The sequence below is a fragment of the Argentina silus genome, assembly GCF_951799395.1.
Source record: "Argentina silus genome assembly, chromosome: 5".
In the NCBI taxonomy this organism is placed as follows: Eukaryota; Metazoa; Chordata; class Actinopteri; order Argentiniformes; family Argentinidae; genus Argentina; species Argentina silus.
The window spans coordinates 13,003,828-13,030,806 of NC_139659.1; the positions used below are offsets into that span (position 1 = coordinate 13,003,828).

The 26,979-nt window shown below is 49.2% G+C and overlaps 1 protein-coding gene across 1 annotated transcript in view; it reads right to left on the reverse strand.

Annotated features, from left to right (window-relative positions):
* Positions 1-220: 220 nt before the first annotated feature.
* The window catches only part of atp2a2b (ATPase sarcoplasmic/endoplasmic reticulum Ca2+ transporting 2b), a 33,186-nt gene continuing 6,427 nt past the window's right edge, over positions 221-26,979 (reverse strand). Inside the window, exons 5-21 of the mRNA XM_083670331.1 lie at positions 21,533-21,671; positions 13,232-13,312; positions 11,582-11,667; positions 10,838-11,135; positions 10,506-10,672; positions 7,463-7,551; positions 7,262-7,364; positions 7,013-7,144; positions 6,602-6,721; positions 6,173-6,391; positions 5,622-5,957; positions 4,988-5,208; positions 4,584-4,786; positions 4,370-4,455; positions 4,139-4,272; positions 3,596-3,713; positions 221-3,275 (exon numbers count right to left, since the gene is read on the reverse strand). Coding sequence (XP_083526457.1) covers positions 3,000-3,275; positions 3,596-3,713; positions 4,139-4,272; positions 4,370-4,455; positions 4,584-4,786; positions 4,988-5,208; positions 5,622-5,957; positions 6,173-6,391; positions 6,602-6,721; positions 7,013-7,144; positions 7,262-7,364; positions 7,463-7,551; positions 10,506-10,672; positions 10,838-11,135; positions 11,582-11,667; positions 13,232-13,312; positions 21,533-21,671 — 2,808 coding nt within the window. The 3' untranslated portion in view covers positions 221-2,999. The remainder of the gene's footprint in view (positions 3,276-3,595; positions 3,714-4,138; positions 4,273-4,369; positions 4,456-4,583; positions 4,787-4,987; positions 5,209-5,621; positions 5,958-6,172; positions 6,392-6,601; positions 6,722-7,012; positions 7,145-7,261; positions 7,365-7,462; positions 7,552-10,505; positions 10,673-10,837; positions 11,136-11,581; positions 11,668-13,231; positions 13,313-21,532; positions 21,672-26,979) is intronic.

A 26,979-nucleotide genomic window follows, 5' to 3' on the forward strand; every position in this document is an offset into this window, starting at 1 on the left:
CCCTATTACATTGTGGATGCGTTGTCTTTATGGTTGTACAGGTAACATACATGACAGTACAGGTGGTGATATATGAACATCTGAGGCGTGATGCTACTCAGAACACACATGCTGCCCTCTACACTACACTACCTAGACCAGAGAAAACGGATGGTCTACACGTCCTCAGCTGTGGAGAGAGAGAGAGAGAGAGGGGCGGGGGGGGGGGGGGGGGGGGGGGGGTTGGAGAGAGGAGGGGGAGGGAGAGAGAGAGAGGAGCAGGGGGGGGGGGGAGACAGAGAAAAGGAAAATATGAGCATAACATATCTGCACGAAAAGACAACCGTCATTCAAAAAAACAAGACTAATATACATTTCCATGCAGCCAAACCATCATTTATGTGAGTGATTGTATGCAAGTGTAACGGGTGTGCAAAGACAAGTGCTTTGGTGACGTCCTTTAGAACGCTGTCAAATCGGTAAAGGTACGAAATCTGTCTCGACGTCAACCGATCCAGCCAACTGACTCAGACCAGCAGGTCGACCGGAAGCAGCCAATCAGATTCATGCTAGCCGAATGTGTGTTGCGTTAGAAGTTATGGAGGGGGAAAAACGGCAATAAAACCGTTCGGCCTCTGTCAGCACATCCTCACATGCAGAATCAATAGCCAGCTAATCGGAGAGAAGCTACTTCAATCTGATGAGTGGGAAACCTTGTCATCAAGTTGCTGTGACAGCAGAGATGCGCTGACTGAACGCCAGATGGAGAACTACTAAAACTGAAGGCACCAGCAGAAATATATCGATTTTCTCAGCCGTCTCTGAAGTTTGCAGCGGGCCGAAGCTGTACTGTAGAGAGACGGGTCATCTCTCATAGATTGGGTTTGTTTCCTCACAGGGCTCTGCAGCCGTGGAGAGTGTGGTGTGTTAAAGACAAGTGTGGTGGAGGAAGGGAAGGAGTACTCACTCTGGTGAAAGGAGGGCCAATGGAAGGCATTGAAGGAGAAAGCACACAGTTGTTAAGAAGAGAACACAGAGACACACACACACACACACACACACACACACAGAGTGCAATCAAACCAAGACTTCTACCTAAAGACATGCTTCACAGAGGTGTGTTTCCACACTCGGGTGGTCGATCGGGTGGTCAGTTTAGTAGACCAGGTGTGATGCTATGGACTCCTATTCTACACGTCTGCTGTACCGCGGGCTGTCCAGTACAAACGTACAGACTTCTATACTGTACATGTAAGCCCCCTAGAGGGGCCAAAAATACCCTACATCTGAGTTCTGTATAAACACGGCCTGCCAGCCATGTTGTGCCAAATATGCATAACGCATTCTTAAGATTCTGTACATTATCTATATTCAAGTATGTGCACAATACAAAATCACTGTATCCTGTAATGTAGAAATGATCTGGTCATCACATTATCTTTGTCCTGGTGAATGAAAACAACAACAACACTTTGATTCAAAGGGTTCATGAGTGTATTTTTCTTTTAAGTAGAAAAAAACTAAACATTTGGGGTCTATTTGTGGTTGCAAGTTCATATTTGGAGTAGTCAATCTGTTTGTTGTTTTTAGAGTTTTATTTTATTTGTTTTTTACCTTCTCTCTCCTTTGAATCAAACCCATGCCCAATAGAGACGGCAACATTTGACATCCTTAATCCCCATCCCCACCCAATCTTGCCGCACAACACAAATAAAGTTAATGAAAGTCAAGTCAATTATAAAATACAAAAGAAGAAATATCCTTAAAACAAGTTACTGAGGGGAGGACAATTTGTTTTTCATTTTTTTCATATTCTTTTTTTCTGCACAAGCAAATAGGGGCACACCTCAGGTGTACCTACATGTAATAACTGTTGAATAAGGACTGTATAAAGCCATGTAGGTGTCGAGCAACTAGAGATGAGCAATAATTGATCGTATTGAGGTAGCTGTGCTCTGCCTAGTGCAGAAAAACTGGCTTTTCAAATCAAAGACTTCAGTAAAAAAAGAAAAAAAAAGAAAAAACATCCATGAAGGTCATTTTTACACTGATGTGGGGAGAGAGACACACAATTAAATCAGAAATGAAAAACCACATACAGTTCATGCTCGGGTCACAGAACATGCAGAATTCATTTGAGGATACTTTTGTTTTGTTTTCAGCGATGCATTCAAACATTCACTCCCAAACCCCTCCCACACCACGCTTGTCCATTGGCTCTGAAAGAGTTCCAAGTTCCATACTGAAGACACAACGGTAAACATTAGAAAATAACACTATCCGTTCTCTCTCTCTTTCTACCTCTCTCTCTCTCTCTTTCTACCTCTCTCCTTCTCCTTCTCTCTCTCTTTCTCCTTCTCTCTCTCTCTCTCTAAGCCACTCTCTCTGCAATCCCTTCCGACAATTTAAAAGTGATGAACCAAAACAAGAATAACAATTGCATAAAATAGTGTTAAATCTCTGTACAGGTCAATGGACTCTTTTTTAAATATCTAATTTGAATACTCGTAAGAAAAGGGTTGCGCAACAAACCCAGGAATCAATTATTTGTACTGTTGTGAAATGAGACAAATGATAATCCCAAATCATTAAAAAATACAAATTTAAAAGGCAATATCGACAATAACAAAAAAGAAGAAAATCTGAAAACAGTATTTTCCGTTTCAAACCAGCAAAAAGTCCACAGCTACGGGAGTGATGGTCAACTGACACTTGCACACAAAAGCCTCACCCACTCACAATATTTTCCAAAAAGGGACTTTTCAAAAAGACTCTTTCGATTGTTACATTTCTTATATTATTTGTTAGGTTTGTGTGTGTTTGTTAACTTGGTCCTTCACGTGCACGCTCGGCAGCCACACAGAGGCACACACTCTACCTCTACACAAAAACACACACGCAAACACACACACACACACACACACACACACTAGCTATGCACACACGGGAGGAGGAGAAGGGTGGTGGGGGAGTGGGGGGTGGGGTGGGGGTGTGGGAGGGGGGGGTTGTGCTCAAGTCAGTCAAGAAGACCAGAACATGTCGGCCATGTTAGTGTCGGTGCTGTAGATCCAGAGCACCAGGGGGAGGGTGAGGAATACGAAGGGCCAGGAGATGCCCTCCGTGCATGCAGCCAGGGAGCAGCCTTTGGCGCTGGGCTTCTCCTCCAGCTCTTTACCGGACTCCAGGTAGTTCCGGGCCGCGAACTTGAGCACCTCGTCCAGGAGGATGACGGGTAGAGACATCTTCAGCACCATCAGCCACTGGGTCAGGTTCAGGGGGGTGATCTGGAAGATGATCTAAAACAGAGAGAGGAAAACATCAGTCAAATCCCTCCTCATGAAAACCCTCATCCCCCCCCCCAGCCCCAAAGATGACACTGGGATTCAGAGGGCTGGTCTGGAAGATCTCTGCGCAGGTCAGGACAACATGGGTGAGGAAGGAAAAAACCTTTTGAACGCTCCCACATTTCTCCATCTATTCCTCTCACTCCCAAAAGACTGTTCTGTCCAGGTTTTTATATTGCTTAAAAATTACACAACTGTTCCCTTTCATCAAATGACTGTCTGGTTGTATAATCCCTGATGTGGTTTGTCAGTGTCAGTGCAGGCGTTCTCACCGGGAGGGGCTCCACGTAGAGGATGAGGAAGTGGAGGGACATGGAGAGACAGATGGCCCCCAGCAGCCACACGTTCTCCCAGGGAGGCATACGCAGCAGGGACTGGTTCTCTGACACACTGACAGAGAGAGAGAGGATGGGGGGGGGGGAGGAAGGGAGGGATGGACATGTTAACTCCTTTAGTGCCGAGGGTGAATAAAGTCACCAAATCGTCAACATTCTAGGAGTGCCAAGGGTGACTTTATTCACAAAAAAATGCATAAATTATGATGCTTCATGTTGTAGCCAATCAAGTGTTGTTGTTAGGTAAAATACCACATAACAGGATTTTACCCTATAATCCAGTGGATTGTTGTTTTCATATAGTGTCAATAGTAGACACATTCACAAAAAAATCGAGTCAAGATATCTCGCTTTGAATGCCCTACAGGCGAAATGATGACAGTTCCAAGACAGTATGCATTATGAATTGACCAGAAATACACATGAAAATTGATTTTAGGTAAACTTCCCCTTTAAGTGCTCTGGCACAGACGGACTGACCTGTTGAGGGCATTGCACATCTCTATGGTGACGAGCACAGACAGAGCCATGGTCATGGGGTACGGAGACTCAAACACCTCACACTCCAGACCCTGGAAGTCTGGGTTTTCTGGACTACACTGCAAGAAGTGGCTCTGTGGAAGGGAGAAAAGAAGCAGCTCAGTGAGAGTGTGTGTGTGTGTGAGTTTGTGTGTGTGTGTGGGTGTGTGGGGTATGTATATTGGTTGTTACCAGTTGGTAAAAGTTGATCCTGGGTCCATCCTCAGCAGCGACAAACCACCAGGCAGCAGCTCCAACTGTAGCAGCACCCACATAGCCTGCAGGGGTCAAGTACAGGGGTCAGACACCACCCACGCACGCACGCACGCACGCACGCACACTCCAAATCCAATATACATAAATCATGATATATGATAGCCATATTTAGTGCTTATGACAGTCTTACATCCAATGATGAGGTATCTGAAGAAGAGCCAGCCGGAGATGAGGGGCTCGCGGGCATTGCGGGGGGGCTTGTTCATGATGTCCAGGTCTGGGGGGTTGAAGCCCAGGGCGGTGGCGGGGAGGCCGTCTGTCACCAGGTTGACCCACAGCAGCTGGACCGGGATCAGAGCCTCAGGGAAGCCCAGCGCTGCCGTCAGGAAGATACTGGACACACAGAAACAACACAATGTTATTAATCTCACCCAGGGAGATCATAGTGTGTGTGTGTGTGTGTGTGTCTGCATGTTCGTGTGTGTGTCCTCACCAGACAACATCTCCCACGTTGCAGGAGATGAGGTAGCGCGTGTATGTATGTATGTATATATGTGTGTGTGTGTGTGCGTGCGTGTGCGTGCGTGTCCTCACCAGACGACCTCTCCCACGTTGGAGGAGATGAGGTAGCGTATGAACTGCTTCATGTTGTTGTAGATGGCCCTGCCCTCCTCCACGGCCGCCACGATGGTGGAGAAGTTGTCGTCCGCCAGGACCATCTCAGACGCCGACTTGGCCACGGCGGTGCCGGAGCCCATGGCGATGCCGATCTCCGCCTTCTTCAGGGCGGGCGCGTCGTTCACTCCATCGCCGGTCTGTATGAGAGGGACAGAGAATAAAGTGATGATGATGATGACGTCGTTGTCTCGACAACCACTTGACTGTTTCTGGAAAATGTGATGACTGACTACTTTGAGGGCCATGAAGTAAAACAACTGAAGAGGAAGACGTTTCCCTTGTTCAATGTTGACGTCTCGGGCTCTCTTCCAGCATGAAACGCTTAACGCTGAGGTTCTTCTTCTACAAGTGCTAAGTGGAGGTAGAAATCAGAGGACGGGCTCGTTGTAATGCACGGAACGTTCCATGAGCAACACGAGGGTGTTGGATACCGTTCCTCATTCCATCCCAGCATTACATCGAGCCCGTCCTCCCGGTTTCTACCTCCACCGGCCTCCCCCCCGGGAAGCCGCTACATGGCGTGTGGCGTCCTGAGTCCTACAAGCCTCACCATGGCCGTGATCTCGTCCATGGACTGCAGGAACTCCACGATCTTGGACTTGTGCGAGGGCTCGACCCGGGCGAAGCAGCGCGCCTTGATCACGGCGTCCCTCTGCGCCGCCGGCGACAGGTCGTCAAACTCGCGGCCGGTGAAGGCCATGGCCGCCACGTCGTCGTTGTCGCTGAAGATGCCGATGCGTCTGCAGATGGCCACGGCCGTGCCCTTGTTGTCCCCGGTGATCATGATGACGCGGATGCCGGCCAGGCGGCACAGCTTGATGGAGGCGGCCACCTCGGCCCTGGGGGGGTCCAGCATGCCCACGCAGCCCACGAACGTCAGGTCCGTCTGGGGGGGGGGGGAAGACTAGTTAGACCAGAACACCTACCCAGAATTTTGATATGAATAAGTTTATCACCTCAACTTTGTTGCTGAATTACAGTAGATCCTATGTTTGGTGTTGAGAGTCAATGATGTGACATCATCTACGTCCCATCTACCCTCCCTGACCCCCTAACTTCACTACAACCCATCTCTCTCTCTCCTCCCTCCCTCCCTCTCACCTCATAGTCGATGAAGCGTGCAGAGTCCTCCAGCACCATGGCTTCTCTGCTGACCGGGTTGTCCTTGGTGGCCAGGGCGAGGCAGCGCAGGGTGTCCCGCCCGGTCCCGTACTCCCTGATCACCGACAGAACCCTGTCCTTGATGGCCGGGGTCAGGGGCACCTTGTTCCCGCCCACACGGATGTGTGTGCACCTGTCAATCACGCCCTCCGGGGCTCCCTGCAAACACACAGAGAGATGAGACGTCATTAAACATGACCCAACAACTGCCATTGCGTGTTCAAACAAAACTGCGCATTCGATGAATAAATCACGCAGATGTTCAGTGACTCATCATTATCGTTGTCAAATGACGACGCGCATCTGGTCTGTCAACGTGAAATGCTGCTGACACTGAAGAGGCAGCGTTTGGAAGATGGCCGTCGGTACCTTGACAAACATCTTGCCCATGGAGGAGCGAGCCTTGTTGGGCGTGCAGTACACCGACATGGACTTCCTGTCTCTGGAGAACTCCAGGGTGAACTCCTTCTTCATCAGCTGTTTGATCACCTGAGGAGAGGGAGAGAGAGAGATAAGAGACCCACACACACACACACACACACGCTTCACCACCGGAGGACTGTCGCTTGGAGGAGAGGGGGGGGGGGGGGGGGGGGAGGAGGAGGAGAGAAGGAGGGGGGAGGAGGAGAGGAGGAAGAGAGGAGAGGAGGAGAGGGGAACCTGGCTGCTACTGAGTGAGGTTAGAACAACACACACTCAGTTTCTGGCATACAATTTCAGATGAACTGATAGAGAGAAGAGAGAGAGGGAGGGGGGGGGGGGGGGGGTGCAGTGACTTACAGAGTTGCAGGCGTTGGCTCTCTCGATCTTGGACAGGCCCTTGACGTCCGTGTCAAACACGTTCATCTTCTCCACCAGGCAGGTGAGGGCCGTCTCTGTGGCCTCGCCAACCTTCTCATACGCACCTTTGGTCTGAGACACACACACACACACACACACACACACACACACACGAGCAGTGAACTCCTTGAGGCCCAACTGACCAGGACTTTACACTATCAAACAGTGACATTTGTAAGGGACACGAACCTCATTGAAGTCCAGGGAGGAGTCGTTACAGAGAGCACAGATGGAGGCCAGCTCCACCAAGCCATCGTACTGGGAGCACTTCACTGGTTTACCATCATGGTACCTGGAAACACAACACAGTGACTGAGTGAGACTGTGTGTGTGTGTGTGTGTGTGTGTGTGTGTGTGTGTGTGTGTGTGTGTGTGTGTGAGTGTACTCACACTTCTCCCTCAGGGGCGTATGTGGAGCCAGTGATGGTGAACTCTTTCAGGGAACACTTGTCGCCTTCAGCCTGGTCAACAATGAACATCTAAACCCAAACACAGTGACAGAGAGAGAGAGAACCACAGGTTAACAAAACACATTCTGTGGCTCCTTAGCCTGATCATCCAGTTTAACTTGTGGTGCACCTCACTGCTGATACAATCTGCAGAGAACGTTCCAGCTGGTTGCTGTGGTGCCGCTCGGGCAGTTTAATACAGTGTTTTATTACGTTGTATTTGTTTGCATTTGTAACATATAGTATTTGTAACATATAGGGTTGTAAACTGTGTGTATGCAGGGCTCCCTTGTTAAAGAGACCTTGGTCTCAGTGGGACTCCCTGCTCCAATAAAGGTTCAATAAAACCTAAATGAGGATGAACACTATCTGGGGGGACGGTCCCACTGGTTTGAGCTGTAGCACGTCCCGTCCAGCAGAGGGCAGCAGACAACAGCAGTCTGAGTAGAGCATTGACATACTGCCGTGCAGCGAAACATGGAGAAATGACTAACTAAGTTACACTGAGCCCGGAAAAAACAAACAACTAACACATTTCACACTGATGCATGTGGGTGGGTTGGAGGAATGCCATCATCCTGCCTCAGAGCAGACCATCATATATATGATAGTGTTTTAAAACGCTTGGATATCATCTCAATGTAAATGAATGAGAGCCCACACAGTGTGAGGAAAGAGGAGGGGGGAGAATACACAATCCACACAAACCGGCCAAGGAAGGACGTGGGAGGTGTGGAAGGAAGAGTAGCAGACAGAAAGGGGGAGAGGAGAGGAGAGGAGTGAAGTGTGAGGAATCGTAAAAAGGGAGAGACAGAGAGTGGGCATGTGTGAGAGAGAGACGCAGAGAGTGTGAGCAAGAGGGCAAGCCTTCATATTCCACAGCTGGCACAGAAACAGAACCCCCACACACACACATACACACACACACACACACAGAGACATACACACACGGTAATCTCCTGGGCGCCGGGCTCTGCAGAGAAGAGGCAGGATGGAGGGAATATCAAAATAAAAGGATAATCCGGTGTTCTTTTTCTCTCTCCCCTCCTGAGGCAGACGACCGACTTCAAAGAGCTGTGACGTCTGGACGTTTTACCAAAACACAGAATGAATTAAGGAAAACATTCCTTCACTTTCAGCAGGCTAATTTTAGAGCTAGAGATAGCCTTCCTGCGCAGGGGAACTTCACGTGATCTCAGTGCACAGGAGCAGGGTCACATTCAGATGGTTTTTAGCCCTGGAGAGCGCTTTCATTTGACGTGGTCGTTTCAAAACACAAACACACTTCCCTCTCACTTTGAGTCCCAGGGACTTAACTGCGATGGCGTGCTACGCTGCATTATATCACAATGCACTGTGAAGAGTTGCTAGGCTGTATTGGGCTGCGTTGTAGAGAGAGAGAGAGGGAGAGAGAGAGAGAGAGAGAGAGAGAGAGGGAGAGAGAGAGAGAGAGAGGGGGAGAGAGGGAAAGAGAGAGAGAGAGAACCTCTAACACAAGGTCAGTTATGCAACACTACTGCAAGTGACTGACTGCTGCATACAGATCAGCATAGTGGCTCAGAGGGGAGGGGGGAGAAGGATGGATTGAAACAGGAAAAGAAAAGACAAAGGAGGGTTTGGGGGGGGGGCAGTGCAATGACAGAGGGAGAGGGAGAGACCATTGAGGAGTGAAGGAGAGGCTGTTTTGCATTTTCCTCTAATCTGACAGCATTGAACAGCACATGACTCACACGTGGGGAGGGGGGGCAGGGACAGGTAGGTTTACATCACTGTGCCGTGTTCAGTGGGTAAATTCAATCATTCAGTCTAATGGGGCGCAATTCAATCAATACGCACACAACATAATTTTACAGCCTCCACTTTCCAATTCCGTTTAAGCCTTGCTGGCAAATAAATAAATCCTTCATTAGTCTGTGTTGACTTTCAATAGAAACTATACTCAGGGGATAAATCCCCTCTGTCAGCAAGCGCTGTCAGGCCTGTTCTATTGCTCGGGCTAGTTTTCACCCCAGTGGATTGTTCTCAGTTGGCAAGAAAGTAGCCTTCTCTTTGAAAGCTGGGTTTCAATTGAGCTACAAAGACACCAGAAGGATTTGGCTTACAGGAAGAGAACACCTGAACTGTTGAAATATGTGTGTGTGTGTGTCTGCTGTGGACTCCTGAACTACATCTGTTGACACATCCTACTGTATACAGACTGTGTGTCCGTGTGTGTGTGTGTGTTTGTGTGCGCGTCCGTGTGTCCGTGTCCGTGTGTGTGGGCGCGGGCGTGCCCTCATACGTGGAGCTGTGTTTGCATTGAGCAGCTGGTGATTTGCATTTCCACTGGCAGTGACTAGAGCCGAGGTTCAGCTGCCGGGTCGTATTGTGACTGAGCCACCATCAGCATCAGCGTCACTCCGCCCTGCCCATGTGGTTATGCTTCAGAGCCAACAGACATGACACATTTGAATCACAGATCCAGGTGAGAGATTCACAGCATTCAAAGTGCTATGAAAATGACTGGCTGGATGTAACCTCCTACACACACACACACGTCTCACTGCACCCTGTCCCTCTAGAAAACACACTTCTACATCCCACCACACACGCATACACCTGAATCACACCACAGATCCCAGAGGTGAGACAAATTGAGCTACACTGTGGTTTCGCTTCCATCATACTGGTTAGTGCTAACAGTACTGGGAAGAACCATGTGAAAAAGCAGATATACGGGCCAGGAGAGCAGTTTGGGTCGGCCCTCTAGTGTGTGAAGCCCCATACTGTATCGCCCCCTGGTGCTGAAGGAGAGGCCCAGCCTGCACACAGACATCTGGTTGGTGGTCAGGGAAGGTGTGTGTGTGTGTGTGTGTGTATCCCCCCTGGTGCTGAAGGTGAGACCCACCTGCAGACAGACATCTGGTTGGTGGTCAGGGAAGGTGTGTGTGTGTGTGTGTGTGTGTGTGCATCCCCCCCCCCCCGGTGCTGAAGGTGAGACCCACCCTGCAGACAGACATCTGGTTGGTGGTCAGGGTGCCGGTCTTGTCAGAACAGATGACGGAGGTGCAGCCCAGGGTCTCCACGGAGGGCAGGCTGCGCACGATGGCGTTCTTCTTGGCCATGCGGCGGGTACCCAGGGCCAGGCAGGTGGTGATGACAGCGGGCAGACCTGCAGGAGGGAGGGAGAGAGAGAGAGAGAGAGAGGATTAGACAAACAAAGAATAAGTGCCTTATTATAGCAATAAACACAAATCAACACACTACAATATACAGTATCACGTACACACAAACACACACCCACAGCTCCCCCCCTCCCCCCCTGAGGGAGTCTTACCCTCGGGGATGGCAGCCACGGCCAGGGCCACGGCGATCTTGAAGTAGTAGACGGCGCCGCGGACCCAGGAGCCCCCGTGGACCGGGTCGCTGAAGTGGCCGATGTTGATGAGCCAGACGGCGATGCAGATCAGGGAGATGACCTTAGACAGCTGCTCGCCAAACTCGTCCAGCTTCTGCTGCAGCGGCGTGCGCTCCTGCTCCGTGGCCGCCATCTCGTCGCGGATCTTGCCGATCTCCGTGTTGACGCCCGTGGCGACGACCACGCCCACGGCCTTGCCTGCCGCGATGTTGGTGCCCTGGGGGAGGGAGGGAGGGAGGAGAGGTCAGACCAGAGACCAAGGGTACACTGATGACATTTAATCATACTGGAGTGTAGGTGGGAGAGGGAGAGGGAGAGAGAGAGAGAGAGAGAGAGAGAGAAAGGGAGAGAGAGAGAGAGAGAGAGAGAGAGAGAGAGAGAGAGAGAGAGAGAGAGAGAGAGAGAGAGAGAGAGAAGAGGACAACTAGATCGGTCTACGATGACCTAGAACCACCAGTGGAACATGTAAGGGTGGAGCGGGAGGAGAGGTGACACAGTACAACTTTAAGAGTCTGCTCAGCCTAAGAGAGAGGATCAATCAGAGAGGAGAAGAGAGACAGAGAGAGAGAGAGAGAGAGCATGAAAGGGGATGGGGGGTAGATAGCAGGTCTCTAATGGTGACGTGTGTGGGGGTGTGTGTGTGTGTGTGTGTGCGGGACTCACAGAGAAGAGCATGTTCTTCTTGTCCTGGTTCACGGCCCTCGGGTCAGGCACCGGGTCGGTGTGCTTCAGCACCGACACAGACTCTCCTACAGACGGAGGGAGAGAAGAGAGGGATGATGAGCCAGGGAGGAGAAGAGGAGGAGAGAAAAACCTTGACGTCTCCCGCCCCCACACCCCCCCGCCTTACACAGAGGGATTGTGTTGACGGCAGGTTGACATTCTAGGGAGACGTGTGAGGAAGAGCTTCACGGCTGACTGAGCAGAGCTGCCAATTAGAAAACGCTGCATCAGAGCGACTCTCACAACTCCCACCCTCGCTCCCAGAAATCCGCACTGCAGGGGGGGAGCGCGGGGGGGGGGGAAGCAAGGGCTTGTGGGTAATCAGCTGTGCAAGGGCTGCAGCACTGGTTTTACTGGGTGAGACAACAGGCTCAGCGTGTGTGTGTGTGTGTGTGTGTGTGTAAAGGGCTTGGGGTAACCAGCTGTGCGAGGTGAGGTCTGCAGCGCTGGTATGACTGGTAGCTGGTCACAGGTCATGGCCATGAATGGGAGATGGAAGGAGAGGAGGAGGAGAAGGAGAGGAGGAGGAGAAGGAGAAGGAGAAAACTGCTGAAATACTGAAATACCTCCAGACTTTGCTACCAATTAAGGCAGCCGAGCGACACAGGAGTCTCAGGACTCACTTCTCATACACCTCTCTCTCTCTCTAACCCTCTCTCTCTCTCTCTCTCTAACCCTCTCTCTAACCCCCTCTCTCTCTCTCTAACCCCCTCTCTCTCTCTCTAGCCCTCTCTCTCTCTCTCTCTCCAACTCTCTCTCTCTCTAACCCTCTCTCTCTCTCTCTCTCCAACTCTCTCTCTCTCTAACCCTCTCTCTCTCTCTCTCTCCACCTCTCTCTCTCTCTAACCCTCTCTCTCTCTCTCTCTCTAACCCTCTCTCTCTCTCTCTCTCTCTCTCCAACTCTCTCTCTAACCCTCTCTCTCTCTCTCCAACTCTCTCTCTAACCCTCTCTCTCTCTCTCTCTCTCTCTCCAACTCTCTCTCTCTCTCTCTCTCTAACCCTCTCTCTCTCTCTCCAACTCTCTCTCTCTCTCCAACTCTCTCTCTAACCCTCTCTCTCTCTCCTCTCTCTCCCCCCTCCCCTCCCCTCTCTATTCTGTATTGACTAAGGACTGATGACCTCTCCTTGAATAAAAGGTGCAGTGAGTCATTCGGAGCGAGGGATATGATCTTCTTGTTCTCTCTCACTGTGCCTCAGGGTCACCCTCCCTGGACCAACTTGGAGCCATTCATCACCAGCCATGAAAACTACACACGCACGCACACACACACACACACACACACACACACACACACGCACGCACACGCACACGCGCACACATACACGCGCACACGTACACACACACACATGTACACGCGCAAAGGCACACACGCACACACACAGGGGACTAAACAACAAGTCACTAACAAAGAAGAAGTCCTTCTGACAGGCTTCACAGCATAAATCTCTGGAACACTGCGTTCCTGTCTGATGGACGGATGTACAAGCAGCTGCAACTATCAGGCATAACATCCAGTCAGGCTTGATGAGAGGGAGATAACAGAGACCAGGACCAAATAGAGAGTTAGAGGATGAGAACGTCGGCCCCACCTGTGAGAATGGACTGGTCCACCCTCAGGGTTGTGGACTTGATGGAGGAGAGACGGATGTCTGCTGGAACTTTGTCGCCAACTGTGAAAGAGAAAAGAACAGAATGGAGGAGGGGAGGTTAAGTACGATGAAGATTGTTTAAAAGAGTCTGGCAGTTCAGTGGATTATACAATACACGGATACCATCAGTAAATGGGTTACATTCTAACCTATTAGGTCACAGATCACACATAGCTCAGACCTAAAGGTACAGGGGCAGCTTGACATTTTTAAAAACATAATTGAGTCAAAAGAGGTTTAAATGTGGTGCAATATGATGACCAACCACCTTAAGAGACAGGACAGCTTTATAAAACACAGTAAGTCTTTTCATGGGAAAAATAGTCAACACTCTAATGATGTTAAACAAGTCATGTTAAAACAGACCGACACACACACACACACTCTCTCTCTCACTCACACACACACACACACTCTCTCTCTCACTCACACACACACACACAGGCTTGGCCACGCCAACTCATACTTCTTGAATGTAATAAACATATCAAACTCAACATATTTGCTTGATAACAGCTGAGCGATGCATCAGAAATATGAATGTTCCACTAAGCTACACTTCTGCGGGGGACGGAAATAGAACACTGCTCATTCTTTCCACTAACAGAAGGCTTTGGTAATGGCAAGTAAAACAAATTTTCAATGTAAATATGGACCCGTTTCCAAACAAATCTTTGCACCACAGAAAGGTACAGGCACAAGAACCTATTAAAAGCCCTTGACTTTTATTGGCTACGTCTGAGGGGCCATCCCCTAGTGTAGGCCCCACTCGAACAGAGCACAGCGACAGAGGGGCTTTTAACGCTATTTGGGTTTCATCTGGGAAGATACAGGAAATGATAACGAGAGGCTGTGGTTGCACACGGAAATAAGAAACTTTTAACTTTACAACAGACACTGCCTGACACAAAGCCACGGCATGAAAACCTACAGCACCAACTAGAGCCCCTGACCAATTCCTTCTCCTGAGAAGGACAGAGTTTTGACAGACATGTAAACCAACCCTTAGGCCTCTTCAGTGCCCTTTTGTGAGAAGAAAGGTGGGGGGTGGGGCAGGGGGATTGCATGAGACCTGCAAAACACACGTCCAAAAATGGGAAAACTATTTTGCTGAGTTCTTCAGCATTGTGGTGGGGTGGTGGGGGTTTAAACGTGAGCACAGTAGGGAAGGACATCCATCTCAATCTGCTATGGGCCTCCTGGAACAGCAGGGACCACATGACCAACAGCTTTGACTTCACCATCTGTTTCCTCCTGCCATACAACCTAACACACTCACTCCTGACATGCATTCATCATGCTAGCACCACCATGGGGACAGGGGAACTGTGGAGACTATACATCAAACTTGGATAGAGACTTTCTACACAGCTTGCTTCACTCCTTCCATTAAAACACTTGAAATGTGCCAGCAGCTCCAAACGGAGAAGTGACATCCCCCAGGGTCCCTGGAGTCTGCCTATCTCACTTTATTATCACCAGCCAGCCGTCAAATTAGATCAATTTCTACACAAGGAGATTGAGCTGACGATGGAGGACAGAAGAGGGGGAAGGACAGAGGGAGGGAGGGAGGGAAGATGGAGAGAAAGGATGGAGATAATGGAGAGGGAGGAAAGAAAGAAGGTAGGCGGGAAGGGTAGATCTTAGAAAGAACAGAACACATTAAAGATTCCGTCCCCAAGTGAATCCATTTTATATAAAGCCACCATCAAAACGCCCCTAACCCAAACTAATAATGGGACATGTTCCCAATATATACCTTGGGTTGGTGAAAAGGGTCATGGACACCAGGGTAACCTACTTCCTCAGACAATGAGAGCAGTGAGAATAGGACAATCTGTTCATCATAGAACAGCGTGTCTTTGATGAAAACAAGGACAGTCTCTCTCTCTCTCTCACACCAAACCCCTCATTATGCAGCTAGGTGATGCATCCAAAGTAAGGGTTTCCAAGAAAAATAAACAGGGTCGTCTAATAATAACAACTCAAAAGATGAGAAAACAATTAGTATTAGATTGTTTTGTACTCATTCAAACCAGTGACGGGGGGGGAAACGTAACTGTATCCCCCTGCTGTTCGTCAGGCTGCTGGCCAGAGCCAACTCATGCAACCCCTCTGACGTTGCTCTGGTTTTAATAACCCTAGCCCTAACCCTAACCTTAACCCTAGCCCTAGCCGACTGTCTCTTTCCGCTGCTCAGTAGAGAGGACGGAGTGTTTAAAACGTGACGAAGTGTGAACCAGCCTACATTAACGCTTGTTGAAGCCAACCTCCCGGTCCGGACGGAGGAGGCTGTATTTAGCCATCCATCATTTCTGAGAAAGGGTCAGGCGGTTCCAGGTTTGGAGACATGGATAAGGGCCCTCTCCACAGTGAACAAAGAGGGTCCTATCTGTCCCCTCGAGTCAGACACAAATGTCAGGCCACACACACTTGGGAGTTATCAGTCAATCAGCCTGTAAAGGCCGAGGCAGAAGGGGTCCTCTTCAGAACATAGATGAACACACGGTCCCCATGCACACATGTCTCTGTTGCGACAGGGGACCAAGGCCAAAGCTGCAATGATGCTCCTGGTGCTCCTTGTGAAATGTTTCCCCTAAATATAGGAAATGTAATCTTCTTTTTCCCAAAGAGTAACAAATGCAAACGTATATCATTGACCTCCATAACAGAGGCCACATAAAAGTAGGCTTTCTATTACAGAACATTCAGGTTAGTCGGAGGGTGCTAGATCTTAGTAATGTGAACAGGCACCCACTCTCCCACCCAGAGCTCATTCTACATGGAGGGGGGGTCCAGGGAGGTTTGTCTTCTCTCCTGATAGGAGTTAGCATGTACAACTACAGCTCCTTGAGTGGTTCCATGCAGCCAAACAGACCAGACACTCTGCATCCTCTCAGTGCTTAATGAACATTAGGAGGAAAAGTTTGAAACAAGAGAAAAGGATGAGAGGTACTTACCAAGAAAAAATTCCAAAATGACCTATTTGATGCTGCATGGAGTCAAAGCCCTCAAAAAAAAAGGCAGATTGATTTGTTAGAGCTCACTTGAATCCATTCTCCTCAGAGGAAGACGTCAGTCACCTAGACCCATCCTGATCGTGGATTAAAGTGAGCTATAAGAAATCAATCTCTGCCTTTTTGGTTGAGTGCTCCGACTCCAGCGAGCCAACTCTGAAGTGCGAAGGCCCATCTGAACTCAAGAAAAAAAGAATGAGAGAGGGAGGGGGGGGAGAGAGAGAGTGAGAGAAGGAGGAACAGAGAGAGGGAGAGAATGAGAGAGGGGGAGAGAGAGTAAGAAAACAAGAGAGAGGGGAGGCAAGACGAAGACTGCTGGGGAGAGAATGAGAAGGGGAGGAAGAGGGAGAGACAGACAGAGAAGGAGAGAGACAGTGAGGCAGAGACAGACGACCGGAGAGAGAGAGGACAAAAGACAGACCCATCCTCCCCTCTTTGAACAGACTAAGAAAAGTGCAGCCATCTGGTCTACAAATGATTAATCTGATCAAGACTGCCTCCTTTCTAAACGTCCTATCCTGCCCCTTCCAATCCAGTCACATGATCAGCCGCAGGCGCTGCGGCTCAGCGCAGCGTTCGCAGCGTGCGCCCAGAGTTCAATTAATTTAGCGCGCCACTTAGGAAACAGCTGATTAGGGAAGCGCAGCCGCGTCCTCCGTTGAAAACAATGGCTCTGCCCTGTGCAATGCTGTTCTTGGGCTTATCACGTGAATGCACTTTTACTCTGCAGCCCTGGTCTGATGGTTGTGCCGGTGGAGGCCTTGCAACACCACAGGCCCAGGGCTGCTGGGTAACAGCTCACCCACATTATACATACAACTGGGTCACACACACGAGAGAGAGAGAGAGAGACAGAAACAGAGAGAGAGAGATAAAAGAGAAAGAGAGAGAGAGACAGAAACAGAGAGAGAGAGAGAAGAGAGAGAGAAACAGAGAGAGAGATAAAAGAGAAAGAGAGAGAGAGAAAAGAGAGAGAGACAGAAACAGACAGAAACAGAGAGAGAGAGAGAGAAAAGAGAGAGAGAGAGGCCATGCTTGTTTGTTTGATTCCTTATACACAGGATGTTTCTGCTCCTAGGGTCAGGGCCATTGCCGTAGCAACAGAGTAACTCTTTCCCACTGGTGAAGAGCTGAACACTAAGAGAGGGGGATGGAGGTGAAGAGCTGAATGCTAAAAAGAGAGGGGGATGAGGTGGTCACCCAGAGCCAGAGGAGAGAGCTGGCAGGAGATAAAAGCACCGCTTTCGGAAAACATCACAGAACTCCCGTTTCCTGGGAGCCGACGGAGGTTGAATAGGGAGTGAAGGCAGGGAGGGAGGGAGGGAGAAAGAGAAAGAGAGAGAGAGAGGAGGGGGGGAGAGGGGAGGAAAGAGGGGAGGGGGTAGTCTTTTGAGAGAATGCTATTCTAAGCTGCTGTTAGCTCTGGAGGGTAAATCAATGCTTGACAGTAGTGAGAGCCCGCGCTAAGCACCCCTTCTCTCCCTCTCTCCTCACGTCTCTCCTTCTTTCCCTCTCTCCTCACGTCTCTCCTTCTCTCCCTCTCTCCTCACGTCTCTCCCTCTTTCCCTCTCTCCTCACGTCTCTCCTTCTTTCCCTCTCTCCTCACGTCTCTCCCAGGAGAGGGCATGGTATCTCTCTCAAGCACTGAGGCACTGAAGGCAGTCAGGTGAAAAGCCGCAGCTGTACTCTGGTGGTGAAAGCAGACGCTCTCTAAGGTTTCTAACACTTTCTAGATACAGCTCACGTTGAGGTTACACCCCCCCCCCCCCCCCCCAGCCTCGCTGACGTCTCGTTAGCACCACTGCTGTGTTTATGGTCTCGTTGGGGGGGGGGGGTCAGGGGGGTCCTGACTGCACTCCTCACCCCCCCACCCACCTGTCATCAATCTGACCCCATGATTGTAGGCTAACATGAGTCTAGGACGCCAAAAAGCAGTCCCCACACACACCCACACAAACTTGAGAGAAAAAAAGTCCCACATTTATGACAAATCAGTGAAAGCATTTAAAAGACAGGTGAGTCAGAGGATTTTGGCGGTCAGGGGTCGTGACCCGTTTAGGAAGTGACGGGCTGTCTTCCAAGGTCACAGGCGCCCAGACGGTCGGGAGACGGCCGACCCCAGCCTCAGAGCCAAATCTGTCAACCCTTGAGGGGGGAGAGAGGTGGGGGGAGGGGAAGTGAGCAACAACACTCTTGCGTAAAGCCAGTAGTGCGTGCAGACAACACATGCAGGTAGACTACACACACTGCAGCATACTGTATACACACATTTCACCGTGCTACGTTAAGCCTGTGACATAAACCAGATGCTGCTTTAACCCGGCACCTAGCAATTTAGCATTCTAGAAATGCATCTCTCCTTGGCATCCTTCCCACCCACCCCGATAAACATTGTCTTCTCTACTGGTTTGTACCGGCTCAGCCTAGCCCATGGACTGGAGTGTGAAGGGTTAACCAAACCCATTCATTCAGCCTCCTTTATGCAGTTGACAGGGTTAGGGGAAGGAGACTACAGAAGCTAGAGAGAGAGAGAGAGAAAGAGCGTGAGAGAGCGAGCGAGAGACAGATTATTTTTTCTTGGAAGCCGAGTAACAAAGTAACAAGGAGAGGGAAATGAGGTGCCTGGGGGGGAACGTGTGACGCAAAAGGAGTACAGCCAATCAGGGATGAGGTTGAGGCCTCAGAAGACAGGAGGAGGAGGACGTTTCATCGTCTTAGGAAGGGCTTGGAGACGCAGGAAACGTGAGAGGGCAGGGCATGCCATCTACAGATGTTTCCCAGCGACTGTACTCTGGTTTCACAGGAACCATATATTTAACCCTGGTGTCCAAGCCAAGACAACAAAGCCTCATCTCCACAACCACATGCAACAGTTCCATTTTGTAAAGCCCTCTCCATACCTTTACATGTCTCTCTCTTGGTGTTATGTAACAGCGACACTTACCTAGTGCAGCGGTTTCAGTGGATTAGTCAGGGAGATAAGCACTGAGAGTGTGTGTATATACACTCACCAAATACTTTATTAGGAACACTATACGAATACTGGGTAGGGCCTCCCTTTGCTCTCAAAACAGCTTCAATTCTTCGTGGCATTGATTCCACAAGATGTTGGAGATTCTGGTCCATGATGTCCATTCCTCATTCCTTTGAGATTCTGGTCCATGATGACATGATTGCATCACTCAATTCCTGCAGATTTTTCAGGTGCACTTTCAAGCTGTGAATCTCCTGTTCTACCACATCCCAAAGGTGTTCTTTTGGATTCAGATCCGGTGACTGGGAAGGCCACTGAAGAACACTGAACTCATTGTCATGTTCATGAAACCAGTTAGAGACGACTTTTGCTTTGTGACATGGTGCATTATCATGCTGGAAGTAATCATTAGAAGATGGGTAAATTGTGGCCATGAAGGGATGCACATGGTCAGCAACAATACTCAAATAGGTTGTGGCATTCAAGCGATCATTGATTGGTATTAACGGGCCCAAAGTGTGCCAAGAAAACATTCCCCACACCATTACACCACCTCCACCATGACAAGGTGGGTCTGAGTGTGTGTGTGTGTGTGTGTGTGTGTGTTGGGGAGGACTCCTCTAAATGCCAAACCCTGCTGATGAGAGCCAGCCACGGCACATTAGTTCCCCTTCTAGCAGAGCCTGCTGAGTCCCTTATCTGGAGCACCTGCCCCACTCCACATGCAGGTGTGTTTGCCATGGGAGAATGCACAGCCCCTGGAGTCAAAACCTCCTTCAGTGCAGCTCCTTACTCAGACAGAGAGTTACCCACACAGACGGGGCTGAACACGGATCAGCAGAGTCGAGAGTCGTACATTGAGAGGGTCAGCTGGCCGCAGGGTCAACACCACTGACCTCAGTCCTCTCCCCACACACGCACACACACAGAGGGGGCTGAACACGGATCAGCAGAGTCGAGAGTCGTACATTGAGAGGGTCAGCTGGCCGCAGGGTCAACACCACTGACCTCCCAGTCCTCTCACTCCAAATGTGGACGTGTTTTTAATTTCACTGGAGGGCCAGGAGAGAGGCTCTTCTGAGTGTGTGGTGATGGGCTGGGTTCAGCCACAGTAAAAACACCCACGCACGGTTTTGACAGGACAGAAAATAGATCAGCTGGAGGAGCTCCAGGGTTCTCCCCGGGATGTTGGAACGAGGTGGCGCTGGACGGCATTCAAAAAATCTAAAAACCCGCTCGCATTTATTCATGTCAATAGGTGCTTAAAATACATGGAAACGCTGAATTAACGGAGGAACATGAGGACGGTTCACAATGTCATTGGCGATGTCATATTCTAAATAACAGTTTCAGTTGCTCTGAAATGTGGTGGCACACTGTCGTGGCACAGCACCGCTCTCACATATGGGGAGAACAAATACAAATACATCCCAAAACAGCTGCTGCAGCTGCTCTCTGTGTGAGTGAGTGTGTGAGTGTGTGTGTGTGTGTGTGTATTTTGTGTGTGTGTGTGTGTGTGTGTGTTTGAGAATAGAATTCTCCATCAGTAGAACACCAGGGTTCAACTCTTCCCCCTGACCAAAGTTTGGCCTTTTCGTCTCTCATTTCTCAAACTAGATCTAGATCAAACATGTTTCTGCGTGTGTGTATCCATTGCAGGAAATGCACCTCTAAATCAATTAGCAGAGCGGGTCCAGACAGGTGGTGTCTGCTGAGCTTTGTTGTCTCTGGGTCTCTGCGGTGGTGACAGAGAAGCGAGGGAGACAGGGAGAGATGCAGAAGGAGGAGAGGAGGGGGGCGGAGATCAGGAGCAGCAGGCCCTCAGCTTTGATCTCTCTCTGCTTCATGTCTGGTTGCCCAGATGAAAGGCCTTTATCAGCACAAGAACAACACACACACACAAATATAAACACACACACACACGGAAGAACCAGCGCGCGCACACACACACACAAATATAAACACACACACACACGGAAGAACCAGCACACACACGCACACACGTGCGCACACAAATGAACTCACACCTGCACTCTCACAAACAATGTCCTGCATGGGGTGATCACACAAAGACAGGACCTCGATGACAGACCCAGAGTGACTCTGCTGGCCCAGGGTTTGTTCCTAAAGAACGTCCATGTGGGGAGGGGGGGGGGGCTGACTGTCAGATCATCACTTATTTAACACGGTTTCTACACAGGGACTCTTTAAATGGACATTTATCATCCTCCTTTCAGTCGGGCGTCTTACCGGCCACTTCCACGATGTCCCCTGGCACGATGTCCCTGGCCTTGATCCTCTGGACACTCTTCCTGTCCTGCCGGTACACCTTGCCCATCTCCGGCTCGTACTCCTTGAGGGCTTCGATGGCATTCTCTGCATTGCGTTCCTGTAAGACAAAAGGATATCAATATTCATCAATGTTCATCAATATTCATCCATCGTGTGCAGCTGGCAACGGTGAGACAACATGTTTACTTGACCGGTGACCTTGGCTTCAAGATGGTGAGATTAAACAACCTCCAATTGTATCCCAATTGCAACAACAAACGATGATTGTAAACGGTCCGACAGAAATACCACAGCATTTCACAAGGTACATACTTCAAGAGCCTTTTTCTTATCATGTCACATGCCAAAGAAAGCAAACATAAGAAGAACCAAATGAAAATATGGCCATTTCACTTGATTAGGGGGTGCCGTTTCAGATACGATGAAACAATACATTCCTGGGTCATTCACTCCACCCTGGGAATTCTTATTTTAGCCACAACTAACGTCACAATGTGCCATCAGATACGACTGAAGAGAACACCGCAGTAAACCACACTACACCCCCTCCTTCCTCAATCAATCCATCCCCCTCTCTCTCTCTCTCTCTCTCCCTCCACCCATTCATTCCTCCCCAATCACCCGCCAGGGATCTGCTGTGTTCCCTGTGACCTTTCCTTCCCTCTGTGTGCTTACTCCCTGAGGGACTATCTCTCTGGCCGGGACAGCCAGGCTGGCAGGTTAGGTAGCACTCTGGGCAGGGCAGGGCAGGACAGGGCAGGACAGGGCAGGATAGGGCAGACCCAACCCCTGGCCTTTCTCATAGGATGGGTGTACACAAAGTCTCTGTTTGTCAATGCCCAATGAGGGGGCAGGAAGACCACAGTGTCACAGCCTCTAACGAGTCTTTAAGCCTTGCGAAACACTGTTGCTGTGACGTCAGAGAGGAGAGCGTTGATTGGCCCAAGACGCCGACTCAAGGAGGTAAGCAGAGGGTGAGGAGAAGCACTAGAGACATGTTCATCAGCTACCATCCCCAGGCTGTCCACAAACAACCTCTGTTTGCTTATACAAAGGCAAACGATGTGACACTTAACGGCTCTTCTTTTACACAAACCTCAGTTTAGCCGGGGGGCACACATTCTCGTAAACCATTTCACAGAGAGCCACATACTGTCCCGAGCAGACGAGGGCTGTGTTCCGTAACAGTGCAATACTGTGAAACTGATTGTTCACAAGTGAAAGCCAAACGGGGGGGGCTGGTGTGAATTATAAATCGCCAACACTCCCTTTGAGAAGCAGGTAATCTCTCATTTGCATCTTACACATGTAGGAAACACTTGGCTTTCAATCACAGGCCTGTCCTTTCCAATAGAACAACTCATCGCAGGGTTCAATGGTTAGGGCCAGACTTCAGCCTCCCGGGGGAGGAGAAGGCAATCCACCGTTTGGCAGAAGCTGAAAGCCATTCGGCAAAATAAACTATTCGGTAGCTACAAAACTGAAGTAAATGAATGAAAAAGACGTTTGACTAACTCAACTAAATGACTGCATGGACCTGCTCCAATTGGGAGCCTCTACAGCCATGAGTGGACAATATAAAACACAGACGCATCCAACTGCCAAAGCCATGTGTCAGACCAGGCACCAAACTCGGCTGGACTCATCCCTTCAAATCTCCAAAAACAAAGCCTTTGCCCCCGAGAAATCCTCACAAACTAGGCTAAACAAAAACACTGATTTATCTCATTCCTGTGGGTGAAACAGTGTAAACACACTGATATCCCTGTCCATCACTACCCCCACTACTAGTAGCTCTCTCTCTCTCTACTACTACTACTACCACACACGCACAGCTGTAGTAGACCTGGTTGCTGAGAGACGGCAACAACGTTATTTACTGTACTCTTTTTATGGGGCTCTAAATCTAGTGTTGTCATCCACCAGGCAGGGGCTGGGACTAGCAGTGCCTGTGCCCAGCAAACAGGCCCCGCTCCAGGGTGTTCTGCTCCTGCCTCTGCCTCTCTCCGACTCTGATTGGAAAAGACGACCAAGCAGAAAGGAAGGTAATTAGGCGCTATGCCTCCAAGTCCTGTTCCTGCCACCCAGGTGCACGACACACTGCCAAATCAAACCCTTCCCCTCTCTCTCTCTCTCTCTCTCTCTCTCCCTCCCTCCCTCCCTCCATCCATCTCTCTCTCTCTGACCTGACACTTTAACCCCTTAGGGTACGGTCAGGCTGCAGGGGGAAAAGCAGAAGGCAAGTAGAAAGGAATAGGAAATATCTACAGCACACACATTGATGCCATTTCAGGACAAGGTTGTGGGGATTTTTTCTTCTTCTTCTTTTACCCCTAAATGGTCCCAAGAGCAGAGGGAGAACTTGGTGTGCGGGAGGGCCGGGGGTTTCTCAGGGCAGGCAAGGTAACGAATGACCAAAAATAAAACGAGGGAGGGATGGAGGAGAAACTGGGACAAGCGTTTCAGGGTGACTGAGATGCAAAGGGAGGAAATAGGATCTCTCTCTCTCTCCTCCAGGGTGTCCAGTGGGATGCCTGGTGGTTTATCTTTAGCCTGGATCGAGAGAGTTATCTAGATCTAGGAGTTTTACAATGAATTCTATAAATATAAGCTAGGCTACTCTGTCCTTCCTTCACATAGTGAAAGTTTCACGATCCAGCTCCACCCTTTCCTACTCCCAGGGAACCTGGTTGACACTGGAAACGAGGAGTACAACTTCTCACGCATCGAGAGTGATCTATATGCCTAGCATAATAGTGGAAGACCATAGAATTATAGAAGACAATTCTATAAGTACCATTTTAAACCATCTGGAAGTGTCCTCGAGCCTTTACTCTGGTTGGTTTAATCCTGCTATCAATGTCACAAGCATGTTAGGACAACAGCTGGGCGGGCAAGGTAAGTGAGTTAAGCTTCAAAGCTCATTATCAACCCATGCCCCGGACAGCGGACACACCTGGCTATCTGCTACACACAGTATGTCCATCTCAGATGACTCAGTAGATGCACTTGACTGGCCCTCATAAAGACGTGGGTGACGACTGGTCACGCTACGGTAAAGGTCGGAAAACAAACCTGTTTCCTGCAACACACAGTCCTGACTCACACCTGACTGTAAGGCTTTGCATGGGGTGATGACATGATTCTGGAATAATGATCCGGTGTTTATGGAACACCTTTCCATTAGAGGTTCCGTACCGCGTCATCACATTGTGACGGGTGAGGGTGACCTCCTCATCCACTACCATGCTAGCCTCATGCGAGTACTCATTGTGAGTGTTGCTGCTGCTGCTGCTATCTGTGTCACTTTACACTTTATGCTGTTGCAATTGTTTTGCTATTATTACTATTGTTTCCTCCTTTCTTATTATTATGACATTGCACTGCTAAATTGATGTTGATATTGTTTGACTGTTGCGTTGTTGAGGAGCTGCTTACCCTCAAGCATTTCATTACATTGTATCCTGTATATTGTGTAAATGACCATTTCCATTTCATTCCATGTTTCATCAGTGGGGAGCATAGCTACACTGAGTTAGGTCTACCATGTTTCATCAGTGGGGAGCATAGCTACACTGAGTTAGGTCTACCATGTTTCATCAGTGGGGAGCATAGCTACACTGAGTTAGGTCTACCATGTTTCATCAGTGGGGAGCATAGCTACACTGAGTTAGGTCTACCATGTTTCATCAGTGGGGAGCATAGCTACACTGAGTTAGGTCTACCATGTTTCATCAGTGGGGAGCATAGCTACACTGAGTTAGGTCTACCATGTTTCATCAGTGGGGAGCATAGCTACACTGAGTTAGGTCTACCATGTTTCATCAGTGGGGAGCATAGCTACACTGAGTTAGGTCTACCAAAGCCATGCTCTGGAAATGTACACAGTGCTCCAGGGGTGGACAAAGCAAAGTGAATACATTTTCCCCTCAATACAAAAATAGGTACAAACGGTTATCATGGTAACTAATCTTAATCAAGTTAATCAATCAAATGGTAAAGACATAACAGGCCAACCTTCACATTCGGTATTGTTTCCCCCTTGTGTAACTTGGCAACATCATAGCACAGCTAAGACTCAAAACTGACTACCTCTTGCAAACAGAGTCGGTTTGGCTGTGGGGATTTGGAACGCTGCCTTGATCAGAGACATATTTGCATCATAGCAGAGAATTGAGGAGAATACCCTCGGGCTAAGATATAAGCCTGGGTCTATTTTTAGACGTCTTATTTGTTTGTGGCACTTCTCCTCCAGAGGCTCTGTGGAGACAGGCAGATAACTGGAGGTTCTGTGGGTCTGTTTAGGTGGAGACAGGCAGATAACTGGAGGTTCTGTGGGTCCTTTTGGGGTCACTCACACACTCACTGACATCACAACACATACGCACACACATAATTACCCATTGCAGACTCATCTTTCACTGTAATTAACTGTACTGACAACCTGTCAATGCCATTGTATATAGTCATTCCATTGTGTACATTGCTGTTTATACTGCTGTTTATATTCTATTTATTTTAAATGTATTGTTGCACTCCTCTGTGGCACTGTCACTTTTGCATTTCACTGTATACTTGTATGCACGTGACAAATAAAGAATCTTGAATCTTGAATCTGGAGACAGGCTGGAGAACTGGAGGTTCTGTGGGTCTGTTTGGGTGGAGACAGGCAGATAACTGGAGGTTCTGTGGGTCTGTTTGGGTGGAGTCAGGCAGATAACTGGAGGTTCTGTGGGTCTGTTTGGGTGGAGACAGGCAGATAACTGGAGGTTCTGTGGGTCTGTTTGGGTGGAGTCAGGCAGATAACTGGAGGTTCTGTGGGTCTGTTTGGGTGGAGTCAGGCAGATAACTGGAGGTTCTGTGGGTCTGTTTGGGTGGAGTCAGGCAGATAACTGGAGGTTCTGTGGGTCTGTTTGGGTGGAGTCAGGCAGATAACTGGAGGTTCTGTGGGTCTGTTTGGGTGGAGTCAGGCAGATAACTGGAGGTTCTGTGGGTCTGTTTGGGTGGAGACAGGCAGATAACCGGCCAGAAAACATCCAAGAGGATCCCTTCACAACGCCTCCCTGGCATCCGGACGCGGTCATTCTTTTCCATGTGTTGTGTTTTACTGGTTTTCTACTTTTATTTTTGTTTTCGATGCTGCTCTTACTCTTTTCAATGCATCTGTGTTTTACTGTTTCTACTTCTATTTTTGTTTTTATTTGCATATCTGTTTCATCTATATGTAAAGCATTTTGTAACATTGTTTTAAAAAGGTGCCATATAAATAAAGTGTATTATTATTATTATTATTTCATATGGGGAAACAGCTCAGTAACCAATCACAGACAAATCCATGGCCATCGCTGAGGAGGCTGACGCAGAAACCTTGTCATCAAACCAGCAAGAAAAAAAAAATTCTAACC